We start from the raw sequence: 14,828 nt of genomic DNA on the forward strand, positions 1-14,828 counted from the left end.
CTCTTCAACATTGCGTGGAAGTCTGGGACGGTGCCTAAGGAGTGGCAGACCGGGGTGGTGGTTCCCCCTTTTTAAAAAGGGGGACCAGAGGGTGTGTGCCAATTACAGGGGTATCACACTTCTCAGCCTCCCCGGTAAAGTCTACTCGAAGGTGCTGGAAAGGAGGGTTCGGTCGATAGTCGAATCTCAGGTTGAAGAGGAACAATGCGGATTCCGCCCTGGTCGTGGAACAACGGACCAGATCTTTACTCGCAAGGATCCTGGAGGGAGCCTGGGAGTATGCCCAACCAGTCTACATGTGTTTTGTGGATCTGGAGAAGGCGTATGACCGGGTGCCCCGGGAGATACTGTGGGAGGTGCTGCGGGAGTACGGGGGTGAGGGGTCCCTTCTCAGGGCCATCCAATCTCTGTACGACCAAAGCGAGAGCTGTGTCCGGGTTCTCGGCAGTAAGTCGGACTCGTTTCAGGTGAGAGTTGGCCTCCTCCAGGGCTGCGCTTTGTCACCAATCCTGTTTGTAGTATTTATGGACAGGATATCGAGGCGTAGTCGGGGTGGAGAGGGGTTGCAGTTCGGTGGGCTGGGGATCTCATTGCTGCTTTTTGCAGATGATGTGGTCCTGATGGCATCATCGGCCTGTGACCTTCAGCACTCACTGGATCGGTTCGCAGCCGAGTGTGAAGCGGCTGGGATGAGGATCAGCACCTCTAAATCGGAGGCCATGGTTCTCAGCAGGAAACCGATGGAGTGCCTTCTCCAGGTAGGGAATGAGTCCTTACCCCAAGTGAAGGAGTTCAAATACCTTGGGGTCTTGTTCGCGAGTGAGGGGACAATGGAGCGGGAGATTGGTCGGAGAATCGGCACAGCAGGTGCGGTATTACATTCAATTTATCGCACCGTTGTGACGAAAAGAGAGCTGAGCCAGAAGGCAAAGCTCTCAATCTACCGGTCAGTTTTTGTTCCTACCCTCACCTATGGTCATGAAGGCTGGGTCATGACCGAAAGAACAAGATCCAGGGTACAAGCGGTCGAAATGGGTTTCCTCAGGAGGGTAGCTGGCGTCTCCCTTAGAGATAGGGTGAGAAGCTCAGTTATCCGTGAGGAGCTCGGAGTAGAGCCGCTGCTCCTTTGCGTCGAAAGGAGCCAGTTGAGGTGGTTCGGGCATCTGGTAAGGATGCCCCCTGGGCGCCTCCCTAGGGAGGTGTTCCAGGCACGTCCAGCTGGGAGGAGGCCTCGGGGGGGACCCAGGACTAGGTGGAGGGATTATATCTCTAACCTGGCCTGGGAACGCCTCGGGATCCCCCAGTCGGAGCTGGTTAATGTGGCCCGGGAAAGGGAAGTTTGGGGTCCCCTGCTGGAGCTGCTACCCCCGCGACCCGACCCCGGATAAGCGGATGAAGATGGATGGATGGATGGACCAAAATGTATGATACCATACGAAATTAGGAGACTGCCAGGTGACGCCGGCTGGCTATGAGCTCCATGACGGCGGGCGGCAGTTGCTAGTTGTTTAAGCCGTTACAGAGCTTTGTGATGCTGGCTACAGACCTCCGTTGTATCAGCAGTAGTTGGTGATTCAGTTACCTGAAAATAGGTGACTGTGAGCCGGGTACAAAGCACCGCGAGCTGCCGGTCGTTTCGGCGGAAATTATGGTTCAATTTAGTCCACAAAATATCAGCGTTTTGCAGCGACGAAAGTTATGATTAGGCACCAAATCGACTAGTTAAGATTAGGAAAAAAAGATCCTGGTTTGGATTAAAACACTCCTAAGGAACACGCATTTCCTGGATGAAAGTTTTCCCCGGGAAGCGAACTTAATGTAGTGAATAATAAAAAAAACGTGGAATGCTTGTGAGCTTATCTTTTCGTAGCTTTTTGAACGAATGGTTAATGAGAACAGGCTGAACAACAAAAAGTATATTTAGGCCATAAACATCCATCCTATATATATATTGGCTAAGCCTACAAACTTAAAGCCACTGAGGGGGCTGCTATACGGACTTAAAACAAACAGTATATGGCTAGTAAACTAGCTGACGCGGCCCTTCCTACATTACACCGCTCAGTTGAAATCATAGACTCCAATAGTCATCGTTGCATTTTGATGGACATTTATTGATGCATTGCCCCCAAAATGCAATGGACACATGTCCACATGGGTTCAAATCACACTTGTGGTAATTTTTATTTTATTCTGAGAGTTATACAACATTTCTTTTTCAAAACTGTTCACTGTAGATCTTTTAGATATACTTTACTAACATGACCAGTACCAGGATGGCCGAGTGGTTAAGGCGTTGGACTTAAGATCCAATGGGCAAATGCTCTCGTGGGTTCAAACCCCACTCCTGGTATTGTGTTTATGTGCATTAATCTCCTTCTGCTACATGTCTAATAAGTTAAAATTAACTTAAATTGAGATTTACCCCTGTGAAATGTTTCTCCCATAAATAAACGTTGATCAGAATGTACTGTAGGCAATGTATCTTTCATAATATACTAAATATAGTAATAAAACACAATAGACTAATAACTTCACAGAGCATCAGAGCCAAGTTTCTTCCCGAAACTATTTTGCAAAGCCACCGTTGCTGCGTCAATGAGCGACGATTGTGATTGGTTTAAAAGAAAAGCAAACAACCCAGAGCGTTTCTTTACCCTCCTATCATAGAATGTATGTGTGGTGTACCAAACGTTACTCCACAGCACTGTGGAGGTAGGTCTGGCAAGATGAGACTATTTGCTGAACTAAATGTTTAATGTCCATGTAAATGTCAACACCGAGTTCTCAAGGGAGTACTACAGCAACTAGCAACCAGAAGAACTAATTAAATGAGACAGCTAAACGCTTCTTCATTACAGTCAGGTCAAACTAACTTGACTGTTAGGAGACGGGACAAACAACATGGTCTTGTGTGTTAAAGTGACACACTCCAACCACACATAAAGGCAGCTTCATTTCAGAAAGAGAGAAGGAAAAGAGATGAGTGACTGTCCGTTGTGCTGGAGCTTGTTGCAGAAAACAGTTTGCAACCATGCAGAATGTCACCAGGATGGCCGAGTGGTTAAGGCGTTGCACTCAAGATGCAATGGACAGTTGTCCTCGTGGGTTCAAATCCCACTCCTGGTAAAATCTTCATTGGGACAGTAACACCATAACATAGGAGAGAAAAAGCATAGTTAAATCTCTTCCAATCACTTGTAGTGACTACAGCTTTAACTCAACTGCAGCTATTATTGGCTGAAAACATGCAGTAGAAACAAGGTCAGATGTCCCCTGTGTTATCTGGGCCATTGAGAACACCCTGTATGATTAATAGACTTGATTTCTGCACTGTATTAGTCTAGTTTTGCCAGACCTTCCTACACAGCACTGCAGAGGAAGGTCTGGCTAGTCCACACAGCATTCTGGGATGGGAGAAAAACGTGCTCTGTTTTATTGGCATTTCTTTAAACCAATTACAATCGTCTTGGTGCCTCTGCAAAACAGCCTCAGTGATAATGTGTTTTTTTTACTGTCATTTTTCAGAACAACCATCGAGAACTGGAACATTTTTTAAGCTATAGTGCGTAGTTTCTGTCTCCCCCATGAGGAACTGTAAGTAATGACAACAAAACTGTCGGCGCCTCCACATGACACAAGCTTTCCGTGATCGCGCTTCACCCCCACCCCTCCTCCAAACAGCTGCTACGTAGCCAAGGAGGACACGGAGGATTACAAAAACATGACAGACTCTTCAGAAGAGGTCATTATCTTCACTGGAGTTTCTGCGTGCGTAATTCACCAGACGCCACAGTCTTCTGAACATAGTCACACTGAGAAATCCAGAGAGAGTTGTGTGGAGCTGATAGTCTTAACTAGCATTGTAGCAACTCATCTGGCAATGGCTTGAATGTAACGGACATTCATCAAACAAGGTTGTTGTTTCCCTCATTCCCCCGGTTGTTCACCTCTACAGGAAATGAATGGACTTCTGTTGATGTTTTGATCATGCTGCTTGCAATGTGAAGAACTGAAGTAAATTAGATCTGACCGTCGATTCACTCCAACCCCTGCTACAAGACTGATGGGTCAAGTCTATTAAATGCATGGCTGCTCTTATATTGTTGACACATTAACACAGAGTTAAAACCCTGCTCTGAGGTAAGAGAAGCGTATGGAAGCTGCGTCTGTAATTCCATTTTCCTTTCAACTTTATATCCCATGATCCCCAAATTTAATCAACAGAGTTACAATGAGAGTGTACAGTGGGAGCCATGATTTGTCTCTCGTTCTGTTCCACTGCAGATCTGTGCAAGAACTGAATTCTGCTGGATAATAATCTAATAAATGTAGAAACAGGAGGATATTTAATTAAACCCACTGGTGCAGATTATCCTTCTCTGGTGTGTGTAGCTGTATTCATATATATACATAGGTGGGTATATGAGTGTGTGTCTACTGGTTTATAATTGTTATAATTGTTACTTTTATTGGGCTTTGTAGCATGACAGTGTGACAGCAAGCAATTGGTTCTGCTCCACATGACTTACTCTCTTGATGTGAGATAACTACAAATGACTCTTACAGAGATGGAAATGGAAATTATGACAAACATCAAAGATGAACTGGAAATTGTGATATTTTCCTATCATCTTCTATAATAACGTCTTATGTTTTCGGCTCTAGCAGAAGCAATGACGGTTGGTCAGTTGGTCAGACCATCTCTTTTGGTCCAAACTGAAATATCTTGACAACAGACGTTCATGGTCCCCAGAGGGTGAATCCTTCTGATTTTGGTGATCCCCTAACAAATTTTCTAGCACCACCATGTAGGATTGGGCATCGAGAACCAGTTCCAAAACGGAATTGTTTCAAAAATAACGATTCCGATGGAATTGTTTGTTTATTGGAATTGTTTGGAAAATTTGGTTTTGAATCCGATCATCGGTTCCAAATTTAACACGCGCAAGTTTTGGTTTCTGTAGCAGCCGCCATATTTCCAAGCTTGTTGTGTTGCATGCCATGGAGCACGTAGTAAGCAGCGTTCTAGTGTGGCTTTATTTTACGTTGAAAAAGCTCGGTAAAACTGCAACCCACCATTGAATCAAAATAAAATGTTCCTCTTATCTGTAAAATAAGCATGTGACCCGTTTCAACTGTCCCTCAAAGAATCGGAATCAAGAATTGATACGAACCGGTATTGAAAGGAAGAATCAGAATTGCTATCAAAATAAACGATGCCCAACCCTACACACCATCTGGTTTACATTTGTTGTTGGGGTTAGGATTATGTTGAACGTCTCAACAACTATTGGATGGATTTCCATGACATTTGGTCTACACATTCATGTTTCCCTTAGGATAACATTAGCATTTGGCTCAAAGTAATGGCAGTAGACTCTTAGTCTCGTTAGATTATGTTTTCCAGTTGTTCACCAATACCATTGTGCATTAGAGAAGTGATATCCATCATCCATATTATCATTATTTTCAAGAAACCTGAAAGGTAATATGGGAAGATAGGTAGTCTGTTCATGCTTCTCTCTCTCTCTCTCTCTCTCTCTCTCTCTCTCTCTCTCTCTGTAAGGTCTACTTAATTGTAGATGTGCGTGGGGATGGGGCATACAGTAATTAAGAGTATGTCTTTATTTCTGTACAAGATAGCACAGTAGAGAAATAACAGGAAATGAAGGAGATGGGGAATGACATGTAACAAAGGTCCCCATTGTGACACATGGTCTTCAAAAGAGAAAATGTAGGGGCTTAGTAGATGCCTAAAACCAGAATGAAAGTTGCTGGCATTAACAGAGAATGGAAAGTAATAAATTAGAAGATCTGTGGTATAACACTGATATCATCATGGTAATTCTAATTGAAAGCTGATAAATAATGAAAAAAGGCAGATACACAAGTGAGAATAGCATTTATTATTAAACAGCTGACAGCAACAGAGAAAAGATGGGATTTTTTTGTTACGATATGTAACAGGGCTATCAGTGAATATGTCACACCTCAGGTCTCCGCTGAACAATAATTCTCCCTTCCTTAATGGAAATACTGAGTGTGAGTGTAACATTTTGATTCTTTGTGCGTGTTTGTTTCTTATTTTCCTGGCTCTAACACTCACAACACAATGCTTCACCTCACAAATAAATTACTGTGCCACAAAGCAAAATTTCACAGATGTGTCTCATATAAAGTTGGATCACAAAACAAAGACAGAGCACGACTCCAGCTATTAGTCTCTGTATCCAGTAGTAGGATATAGGAAAATAACCACGATGGCAGAGTGGTTAAGACGAACTTCAGATCCAATGGGCATATTGTGTATGAGGATGAGATGTGCACAGATATTATTTCCTTTAATTTCTTGCATGGTGCTACATGTATTGCTGATGGTTGTTTCACAGCCTCTCAGAAAACACTGTGGCACTTTATCAATCATTTGTCATTCAAGATAAACATGTTATGCCAACCTTACACCAAACGACTTTTCAAGCGATTCCACTGTGGCAGACTTAGGCACTCCAATATGGGAATAAACTCCTGAGAGTCTTGTTAGAGTTGGCGTGCTCCCGTCGTCTCCATCGTTTGGTGTAAGGTGGTCAGAAAGCTCAGTCCCAGTCAGTCTTTCTCCCTTCTGGACGTTCAGACAAAATCAAACTTTTGATACTATACTTGATATTATCGTAAGTTTGAAGTCTTGGTAGTGAATTCAAATCATGCGAACATTGTCAACAACCAATGGGTGCGCTCCCTCCAGCATCAAACAGGAAGCAGCAAACAGCTAGAGCCAGTGTTGTTTATGGTCGCTATGGCGCTGAGCTAGAGAAAGTTCCCGATTTTCAACCCTTCTGAAGCGTCATCCAACGGGAGTTTTACCGGGGGATAAACACAGACCTCCAGTTACAGGAGACATTCATCTGCCAACCCGGTCTGCATCTGCATATATGTAACAGAGTTAAAAATGTAGTGTATATTATATATGATTTTCGCCAAAAATGAACAGCCTTGTTTAATAGTTGTAAATGGAGCCACCCTTGGCCATATGGTGTACTGCAGATCTGATGCGTGTAGTCTTGCGTTACTTCCCTACCCGATCAGAAAAGCTGTATACTTTTGATCTGGTAGGTTCAGTGTACAAAGTACTTCACCCAGTATATCAGTTTCCTAAAAGTAAATTGATGTTACTGATGTTGATAACTTCGATGTATCTAATGTGTTATATTATTCCCATGCACTGTAACGATCGTACTGCATTTTGGATGTTTTGACAGAAAGTTTGTTAATGTTTCCTTTTGACCGTGAGTTTCTGCGTACAGAGACTAACGTGGCTAGCCGTAAACTCCGCTAGTCACGTCCATACATTGGAAGTAATATTACTCTGTGTTTATCATGTGTATATGTTTAATCTCAGTATAGTTTCGGTATATGTATGAGACCACAGCGTATGTTAAGCGAGTATTCCCGAACGTTAATTAGTTGTTGTTCCATGTGTGTTAACATTCTGTCTGGCGTGCCTCGCTTGCTAGCAAGCACTGATAGTGTACAATGGGATATTGACGTAGTACATGTAGTACATGTAGCCTATGTAACGCAATGCATTCTTTATATTTTGCTTGTGCAGATGCTGTAAATGTGTACACTAAAGTCTGAAGACAATGTTTTGATTTATTTTCCAAAGGTATGTGGCTCCATAATGTAATTAGGTTTTAATGAAGTGCTGTAACTTATGCACTTCGGCTGCAGTTATGCCATTATACATGAGAAGTTAAAAAGTTATGATTCAGATAATAATTTTGTATGCATTTTCTATTACTGAAAGAGTAATTAGCAGAGAAGCTGTATACTTTTGATCTGATGCTGTAAATACACCTTTTACTTGTATATTTGTATACTACACCAAAGCCTGAAGACAATGTTCTGATTTATTTTCCAAAGGAAAAATAAAAAGGAAGAAAAATTCAACATTTCGCCTCTGTCCTGCTGATGTTTGACCATCGTTACATATACAAATCTAGTTGTAGTCTTGCAATGTGTGAGCCTGCAAGATCTCCAGTCTTTACATATTATGACAGTCTTTAACGTTAGATGTGAGATGGTTGTCTTTAGATGGCGTCAGACTTTACTCTTTTCAAAGTCTGTTCAGTCTTGTAGTGTATAGTACGCATAAACTAACCAAGAATATATAATGAACGCACCCTCATGGATTCAAATCCCATTGCTAGTATTTATGCCTCCTTGTGAGGTTATCTGTGCAATGACTGATGTATTCAGCCACACAACAGTACCAGGATGGCCGAGTGGTTAAGGCGTTGGACTTAAGATCCAATGGGCTAATGCCCTCGTGGGTTCAAACCCCACTCCTGGTATGGAAGATCACTTTGCTCTCATTCCCCCTGCTCTGGTGTTACCCCCTGCTCTGGCGTTTCTGAGCCCCTAAACCGGAGACAATAGGAAACACTTCTGACCCATTTTGGTTGGGAATCTGCGGGATTGTGTTGCAGTCTCAACGGCCGCAAAGGAGACCTTTGGCAACACCGACAGTGGTGCCAACGTTTAGCCGCCTGATTGGGTCATGACATCTCGTTCTCTAAGCTACTAACGTTACCAAGGCAACTACCAGCAACGGGCGGAGTCTACATGCTGCCTCCTGTTTATGCCCAGTAGGAATGTTGATGAGATGTGAGGTTTGGGCGAGTTAGTTTAAATGGAGATTGGTTATTCTACTGGAGCTAAAAACACTTAAAAACGCTAAGATCACTTTTGGCTCAAAACACCACTTAAAGGAGAATTCCGGCAATTTTTACATTAATCTTGATCGCAAGAGCTATGCGAGTACTTTCAATAGAAAAAAACCCGACCTGAATTGGTCCTAGCAAACTGGAGTAGCTGCATCTACATGTACAAACTTCCACTGAGCTAAAACGGCAGTTGTCGGGGCAAGTTTTAGAGTGCCTTTGTGCCTCTTAACAGACACAAAATGCAATTAATATGTCTGCCACATGAACAGGGCCCTTACATGACAACAAGATGCGTTTTCAACTAAGACATTGTTTAAATTCACCTACCCTGTCTTGATCCTGCCGGTGGGTAGCTTGGCCTGTTAGCTGCTAACTGCTAGCTGCTATCTGCCGTCCGTGATAAGTGTGTTCAGCCAGGCTTTTGTGAAAATCATCACGCAGCAGTTCCATGTGTATTTGTAGCTCATCCATTTTGTGTGTGATCGATCTGGTGTTGTGTAGGAGGCTTGTCAGTGTCGATCTGTGTGGTAGTTCCCTTAGCCGGGCAAGCAACCTTTGTCCCTGCCTTCCTCGCCTCCCGCAGCCGACAAAAATCCCCCTAGCGCCCGGTGGTCTGGTGGATGTCCTCCAGATCATGCCTTCGCGGCGAAAAATTTTAGTTTATTTCCCCCTCAAAAATAGGTAATTGAGCACTGTAGTGGTTATGACCATATCAGTGACTATGTAACTACATGGAAATAAATGATGTATGTGGCTTGCACAGTAATAGCGTTACTGAAGCCTAGCTGTAGCCTCGCGCAGTGTGCAGATTGCAGCGTAGTGTGTGAAGAGTGAAATCTAGAATTCAGTAACGCTATTACTGTGCAAGCCACAGACATTGCATTTTGTGTCTGTTAAGAGGCACAAAGGCACTCTAAAACTTGCCCCGACAACTGCTGTTTTAGCTCAGGGGAAGCTTGTACACGTAGCAGCAGCTACTCCAGTTTGCTAGGACCGATCCTGGTCAGGTTTTGTTCTATCGAAAGTACTCGCATACCTATAGCGATCAAGATTAACGTAAACATTGACTGGAATTCTCCTTTAAAACCAAAACATAGCAATGTAAATGTAGCCTCAGAAATGGCAGAGAGGGTAACATGATTCCATGGGAGACCAGTGAGATGGGTTTTTGGGGGGTTCTGACCTGTCAATGATGCCACACATGTCAATCTGGAGGTGGCTGTAATTTCCCAGCAGTCTTTGCTGCACCTTCATCAGGTCCACTGGCTGGTTGTCCACACTGAGTAGACGCATGCAGCCCTGGAAGCTGTTGAAGGGGTTTTGACATTCCTGACTGTCCTCTTCAGCAGGACAACCTGAGCAGGGACGCAAAGAAGAAGTTATCACAACAACAGAAAGACATGACAGCAGGGATATAACACAGCGATGGGCTTTAAGCAGAAGCCAAGAGAGCTATAGTATAATGGATTCTATTCATAGAATTGGAAGGTGCATCAGAGCAAATGTGGAATACAACGCACTGTGCTGGTTTCTTTGGGTTTAGGTAATAGTAGGGATGTGACGATACACTCAGCTCTCGATTCGATTCAGGATTTGACTTTGTAAGTTGACAATACGATTTTTGTTAGCAGAATGAGCTGCAGACAAATGACTGAAAAATATTCCTTTGTTTCTATAAACTGCAAAATGACAGATGTGTCACTGAGATTGTACTTTACCTTAAATAACAAAAATGAAATAGATAGAAAGATAAAAAGAATCTCTTGAAGACATGGTGATGTTTGAAGTCAAACAAGTGAAATCTTAAGTACATTACGCCTTGGGACGCTTAAAAACTGAATCACAATTCTTTTTCTTTATCTCAACCGGCTGTAATCGTTACACATTTATATGTTATATTGTATAATAATAATACTATTTTTTTTTGAAGGTGGCTTTAAGGACGTCCAATGTCACCTTGCAGTGGATAAAATGCATAGTTACATCTGTAGGTAATGGCTGAAAACACATCATTTAATGTTAATGTGAATTCAAATAAATGTACTGTATTTTACCACACAGAGAGCTGAGCTGTGATTTGTGTATTTTCAAGTGGCTGGAATAATGCAAATAGAGGCCAAGCCTTAATCAAATGAATATGGCTAATTTGTTTTCACAGTAGTCAATTTAATGTGGAAAAGAAGCTAGTGTAAATGTGTCTGTGCAGTATGATAAAAAGACTAAGGCAGTAAATAACATCCTGGACCGCAACACGGCTGAGCAAAGAGAGGAGAAAAGAGATGAGATTTAAGAAAAGGAGGCAGCGAGGAAGCAAGTGGAGAAAGAAACATATGGAGCAGAAAAGGAAAAAAGACTGGAAAGACTGAAGAGAGGACAGAAAACAGGAGGAGAACGATGAGAGAGAAAGGAAGGGACAGCATTATACAAGGACAGAGTAAAGAGAGAAATGAGAGGAGAAATAAGAGAGAGAGAGAGAGAGAGAGAGAGAGAGAGAGAGAGAGAGGGAAAGGAAAAGCAGACTTATAACTTTCATTATAAGACAGCCAGGAGCCAAACACACACAACAGTACAGCTGAGTGTTGATGACTCCAACTGTACAGTACAATATATAAAAATGTTTCAAATACTAATACACATCTTTCAGGGCAAATATGACAAGCTTACTGATTACTCTTTACTGCAACTATAGTTTTCATTTTAAAGTTGTAGTCTGGAAAGATAATAGTTGTTTTGTATATGAATAGAGACACAGTTTGAACTAAATGTACTGTTGAATAAAATAACATAAAACATTCAGGTGGGTAATATTAACTGTTGAATCGCAGTTTTATCGAAATTGCAATATGGTCTAGTGCAATTTCCAAAATATTTGTTAAAGGCAAAATCTGTGTCAAACCATTCTAAAAGTAGTATTATGGTGCTGCAGAGACGTCCCGGCCTACATGTCCTATCCTACAGACTACAGAAAAAATCTCAGTTTGGTACAGATCCTCAAAAAAAAAATCACATTATAATCATTTCAAAAAATACATTTTAAAATTCAATTCAATTCAGTTTTATTTATAGTATCAAATCATAACAAGAGTTATCTTGAGACACTTTACAGATAGAGTAGGACTAGACCACACACTATAATTTACAAAGCCCCAACAATTACAATAAAGGGAAGAAACCTCGGACAGACCCAGACTCTTGGTGGGCGGTGTCTGACGATGCCGGTTGGGGGTGTGATGAACAGTGGTAGTAATAGTCACAATAAAGATAATGGAACAGTGACTACAATGGTAGTCGTAGTAGTTCATGTCATAGTAGGGCGTTACGGGGTGTAATGTGGCACAGCACCGCATGGGTGGACGCGGTAGGACGCAGCAGGACGCAGCCGGACACTGCAGGGAATCGCAGAGCGTAGCAGGGTGTAGCAAGTCCCTAGCGACAGCTGCACCTAATCACCTAACAGTAAGGAATTACAGTAGTCCAGCCTGGAAGTAGCGAATGCATGGACTAGTTTTTCATCATCGTTTAGATAGGATGTTCCTGATTTTGGCAATGTTACGAAGATGGAAAAAGGCTGTTCTTGAGGTTTGTTTTAAGTGGGCGTCAAAGGATAAGTCCCGATCAAAAATAACTCCTAGACTAATCCAAGGCGATATTCTGGGTGAAGAAGAAACATAAGGACTCCGGGGAGTAAACTCCCCAGAGCTAGGTTAGTAACAAGCATTTCTGGGAGAAGAATGCACATAAAAGGAACAAATGAAAAGAGAGATGAAAGAGCAGCTCATTGTGTCATAGGGAGGAAGGAAATTCCCCAGCAGTCTAGAATTATAATAGCATAACTAAGAGAGGCAGGCTAAAGAGAGGTGCCGGGTCGGGCTTGAACTATCCCCTGCCGGAACGGGCTGTACTTCCTGCCTCCCTCTACTCTCACTATATTATTGATTATATGATAGGTAGATCTGATGACTATGAGGAGAAGCAGAGGGAAGCTGGGGTGCTGTGTCTGTAGCTATACAAAATGCCCCACCGGTCTAGGCATACGCTACAACTCCTCACTCCCTATAACTATCTAACTATAACTATAAGCGTTCGTTTGGGGAGATTGTTTTTGAGGAACGTTGTCGTTTGGCCGATCCAGGCAGTGTAGGCCACCGGACCGTCTGACTACTGCATCCCTCAGAAGCTTTCGGTAGCAATTCTCTTCTGTGACGACGGCTGGTCAGTCGGCGTTGAAGGGCGGCGAGCCCGGCGAACCACATCGGCTGCTACCGGTTCCGACTCCGGCAAGGATAACCGGTGTCGAGCAAGAAGATGGACGTTGGCAGGCGGCTGAGTCCCATGGCGCAGTATCCTGGGAGGCCGCCGGGAGAGATGAGATCCGGAGCGACTGATTATGAGCCACGTCCCTAATTATAAGCTTTATCAAAGAGGAGGGTTTTCAGTTTATTCTTAAATGTGGTTACGGAGTCTGCCCCCCGAACCCAGACTGGGAGCTGGTTCCACAGGAGTGGAGCCTGGTAGTTGAAGGCTCTGGCTCCCATTCTACTTTTAGAGACTCCAGGAACCACTAGTAGCTCTGAGTTCTGGGAGTGCAGTGCTCTAATGGGACAATAAGGTACTAAGAGCTCTTCTAGATATGATGGTGCTTGACCATTTAGAGCTTTGTAGGTCAGGAGAAGGATTTTAAATTCAATCCTGGATTTTACAGGAAGCCAATGCAGAGAAGCTAGTACAGGAGAAATATGATCTCTTTTCTTAGTTCTTGTCAGAACACGTGCTGCAGCATTCTGGATTAGCTGGAGAGTCCTAAGGGACTTATTTGACCATCCTGACAGTAAGGAATTACAGTAGTACAGCCTGGAAGTAACGAATGCATGGACTAGTTTTTCAGCATCGTTTTTAGATAGGATGTTCCTGATTTTGGCAATGTTACGAAGATGGAAAAAGGCTGTTCTTGAGGTTTGTTTTAAGTGGGCGTCAAAGGATAAGTCCTGATCAAAAATAACTCCTAGATTTCTGACAGTAGTGGTGTAGGCCAGGGCAATGCCATCTAAGGTAGCTATATCTTTAGATAATGAAGTCCGGAGGTGCTTGGGTGCCAGGACAATAACTTCAGTTTTGTTGGAGTTTAACATCAGAAAATTGTAGGTCATCCAGGATTTTATATCTTTAATGCACGCTTGAAGTTTAGCTAACTGACCGCTTTCGTCTGGCTTAATTGACAGATATAATTGGGTGTCGTCTGCGTAGCAGTGAAAGTTAATTGAGTGTTTCCTAATGATATTGCCTAGAGGAAGCATATATAAGGAGAATAGAATTGGTCCAAGCACCAAGCCTTGAGGAATGCCATGGCTAACTTTAGCGTACCTGGAGGATTTATCGTTGATATTAACAAATTGGGATCGCTCAGAGAAATAGGACTTAAACCAGCTTGTGCAGTGCGATTCCTTTAATGCCAACTAAATGTTCCAGTCTCTGTACCAGGATGGTATGGTCAATAGTGTTGAATGCAGCACTAAGATCTAATAAGACAAGTATGGAAACAAGTCCTTTGTCAGCAGCAGTTAGAAGGTCGTTGCCGTGTCTGTGCTATGATGCTTTCTAAATCCTGACTGAAAGATGTAGAAAGTCACATAACTGATTTGCGACTACTTTCTCAAGGATCTTGGAGAGAAAGGGAAGGTTAGATATAGGTCTATAGTTGGCTACGACCTCGGGATCGAGGGTGGGTTTTTTCAGAATAGGTTTTATCTCAGCTACTTTAAATGACTGCGGGTACATAACCTGTTAATATAGACATATTGATTGTGTCTAATAATGTGGTGTTTACCACGGGTAGTACTTCTTTAAGTAGCCTCGTTGGAATGGGGTCTAGGAGACAGGTAGTTGGCTTAGCTGAAGAGACCTTTAATATTAATTGTTGAAGGTCTATAGGAAAAAAGCAGTCTAAGTATGTATCGGGTCCTGTCGTTCTCTCCAGCCCCCCTGCGCCCAATAGTGAGCCGTTAGAAGCTGTGGGCAAAAGGTGATCAATTTTATCCCTAACTGTTATAATTTTATCATTAAAGAAGGTCACGAAGTCATCACTGCTCAGAGCTATAGGAATAG

The 14,828-nt window shown here is 42.9% G+C and overlaps 1 protein-coding gene and 3 non-coding genes across 4 annotated transcripts in view; 3 read left to right on the top strand and 1 right to left on the bottom strand.

Annotated features, from left to right (window-relative positions):
* The window catches only part of LOC144527007 (contactin-associated protein-like 4), a 293,082-nt gene that overhangs the window by 89,856 nt on the left and 188,398 nt on the right, over positions 1 to 14,828 (bottom strand). Inside the window, exon 12 of the mRNA XM_078264821.1 lies at positions 9,910 to 10,081. Within this exon, the coding sequence (XP_078120947.1) occupies positions 9,910 to 10,081 (172 nt within the window). The remainder of the gene's footprint in view (positions 1 to 9,909; positions 10,082 to 14,828) is intronic.
* trnal-uaa (transfer RNA leucine (anticodon UAA)) lies at positions 2,271 to 2,353 on the top strand. The gene has a single exon. It is a non-coding gene; the product is annotated as a tRNA-Leu (tRNA).
* On the top strand, positions 3,047 to 3,129 carry trnal-caa (transfer RNA leucine (anticodon CAA)). The gene has a single exon. It is a non-coding gene; the product is annotated as a tRNA-Leu (tRNA).
* trnal-uaa (transfer RNA leucine (anticodon UAA)) lies at positions 8,272 to 8,354 on the top strand. The gene has a single exon. It is a non-coding gene; the product is annotated as a tRNA-Leu (tRNA).

The sequence above is a fragment of the Sander vitreus genome, chromosome 12 (assembly GCF_031162955.1).
Source record: "Sander vitreus isolate 19-12246 chromosome 12, sanVit1, whole genome shotgun sequence".
Classification (NCBI taxonomy): domain Eukaryota; kingdom Metazoa; phylum Chordata; class Actinopteri; order Perciformes; family Percidae; genus Sander; species Sander vitreus.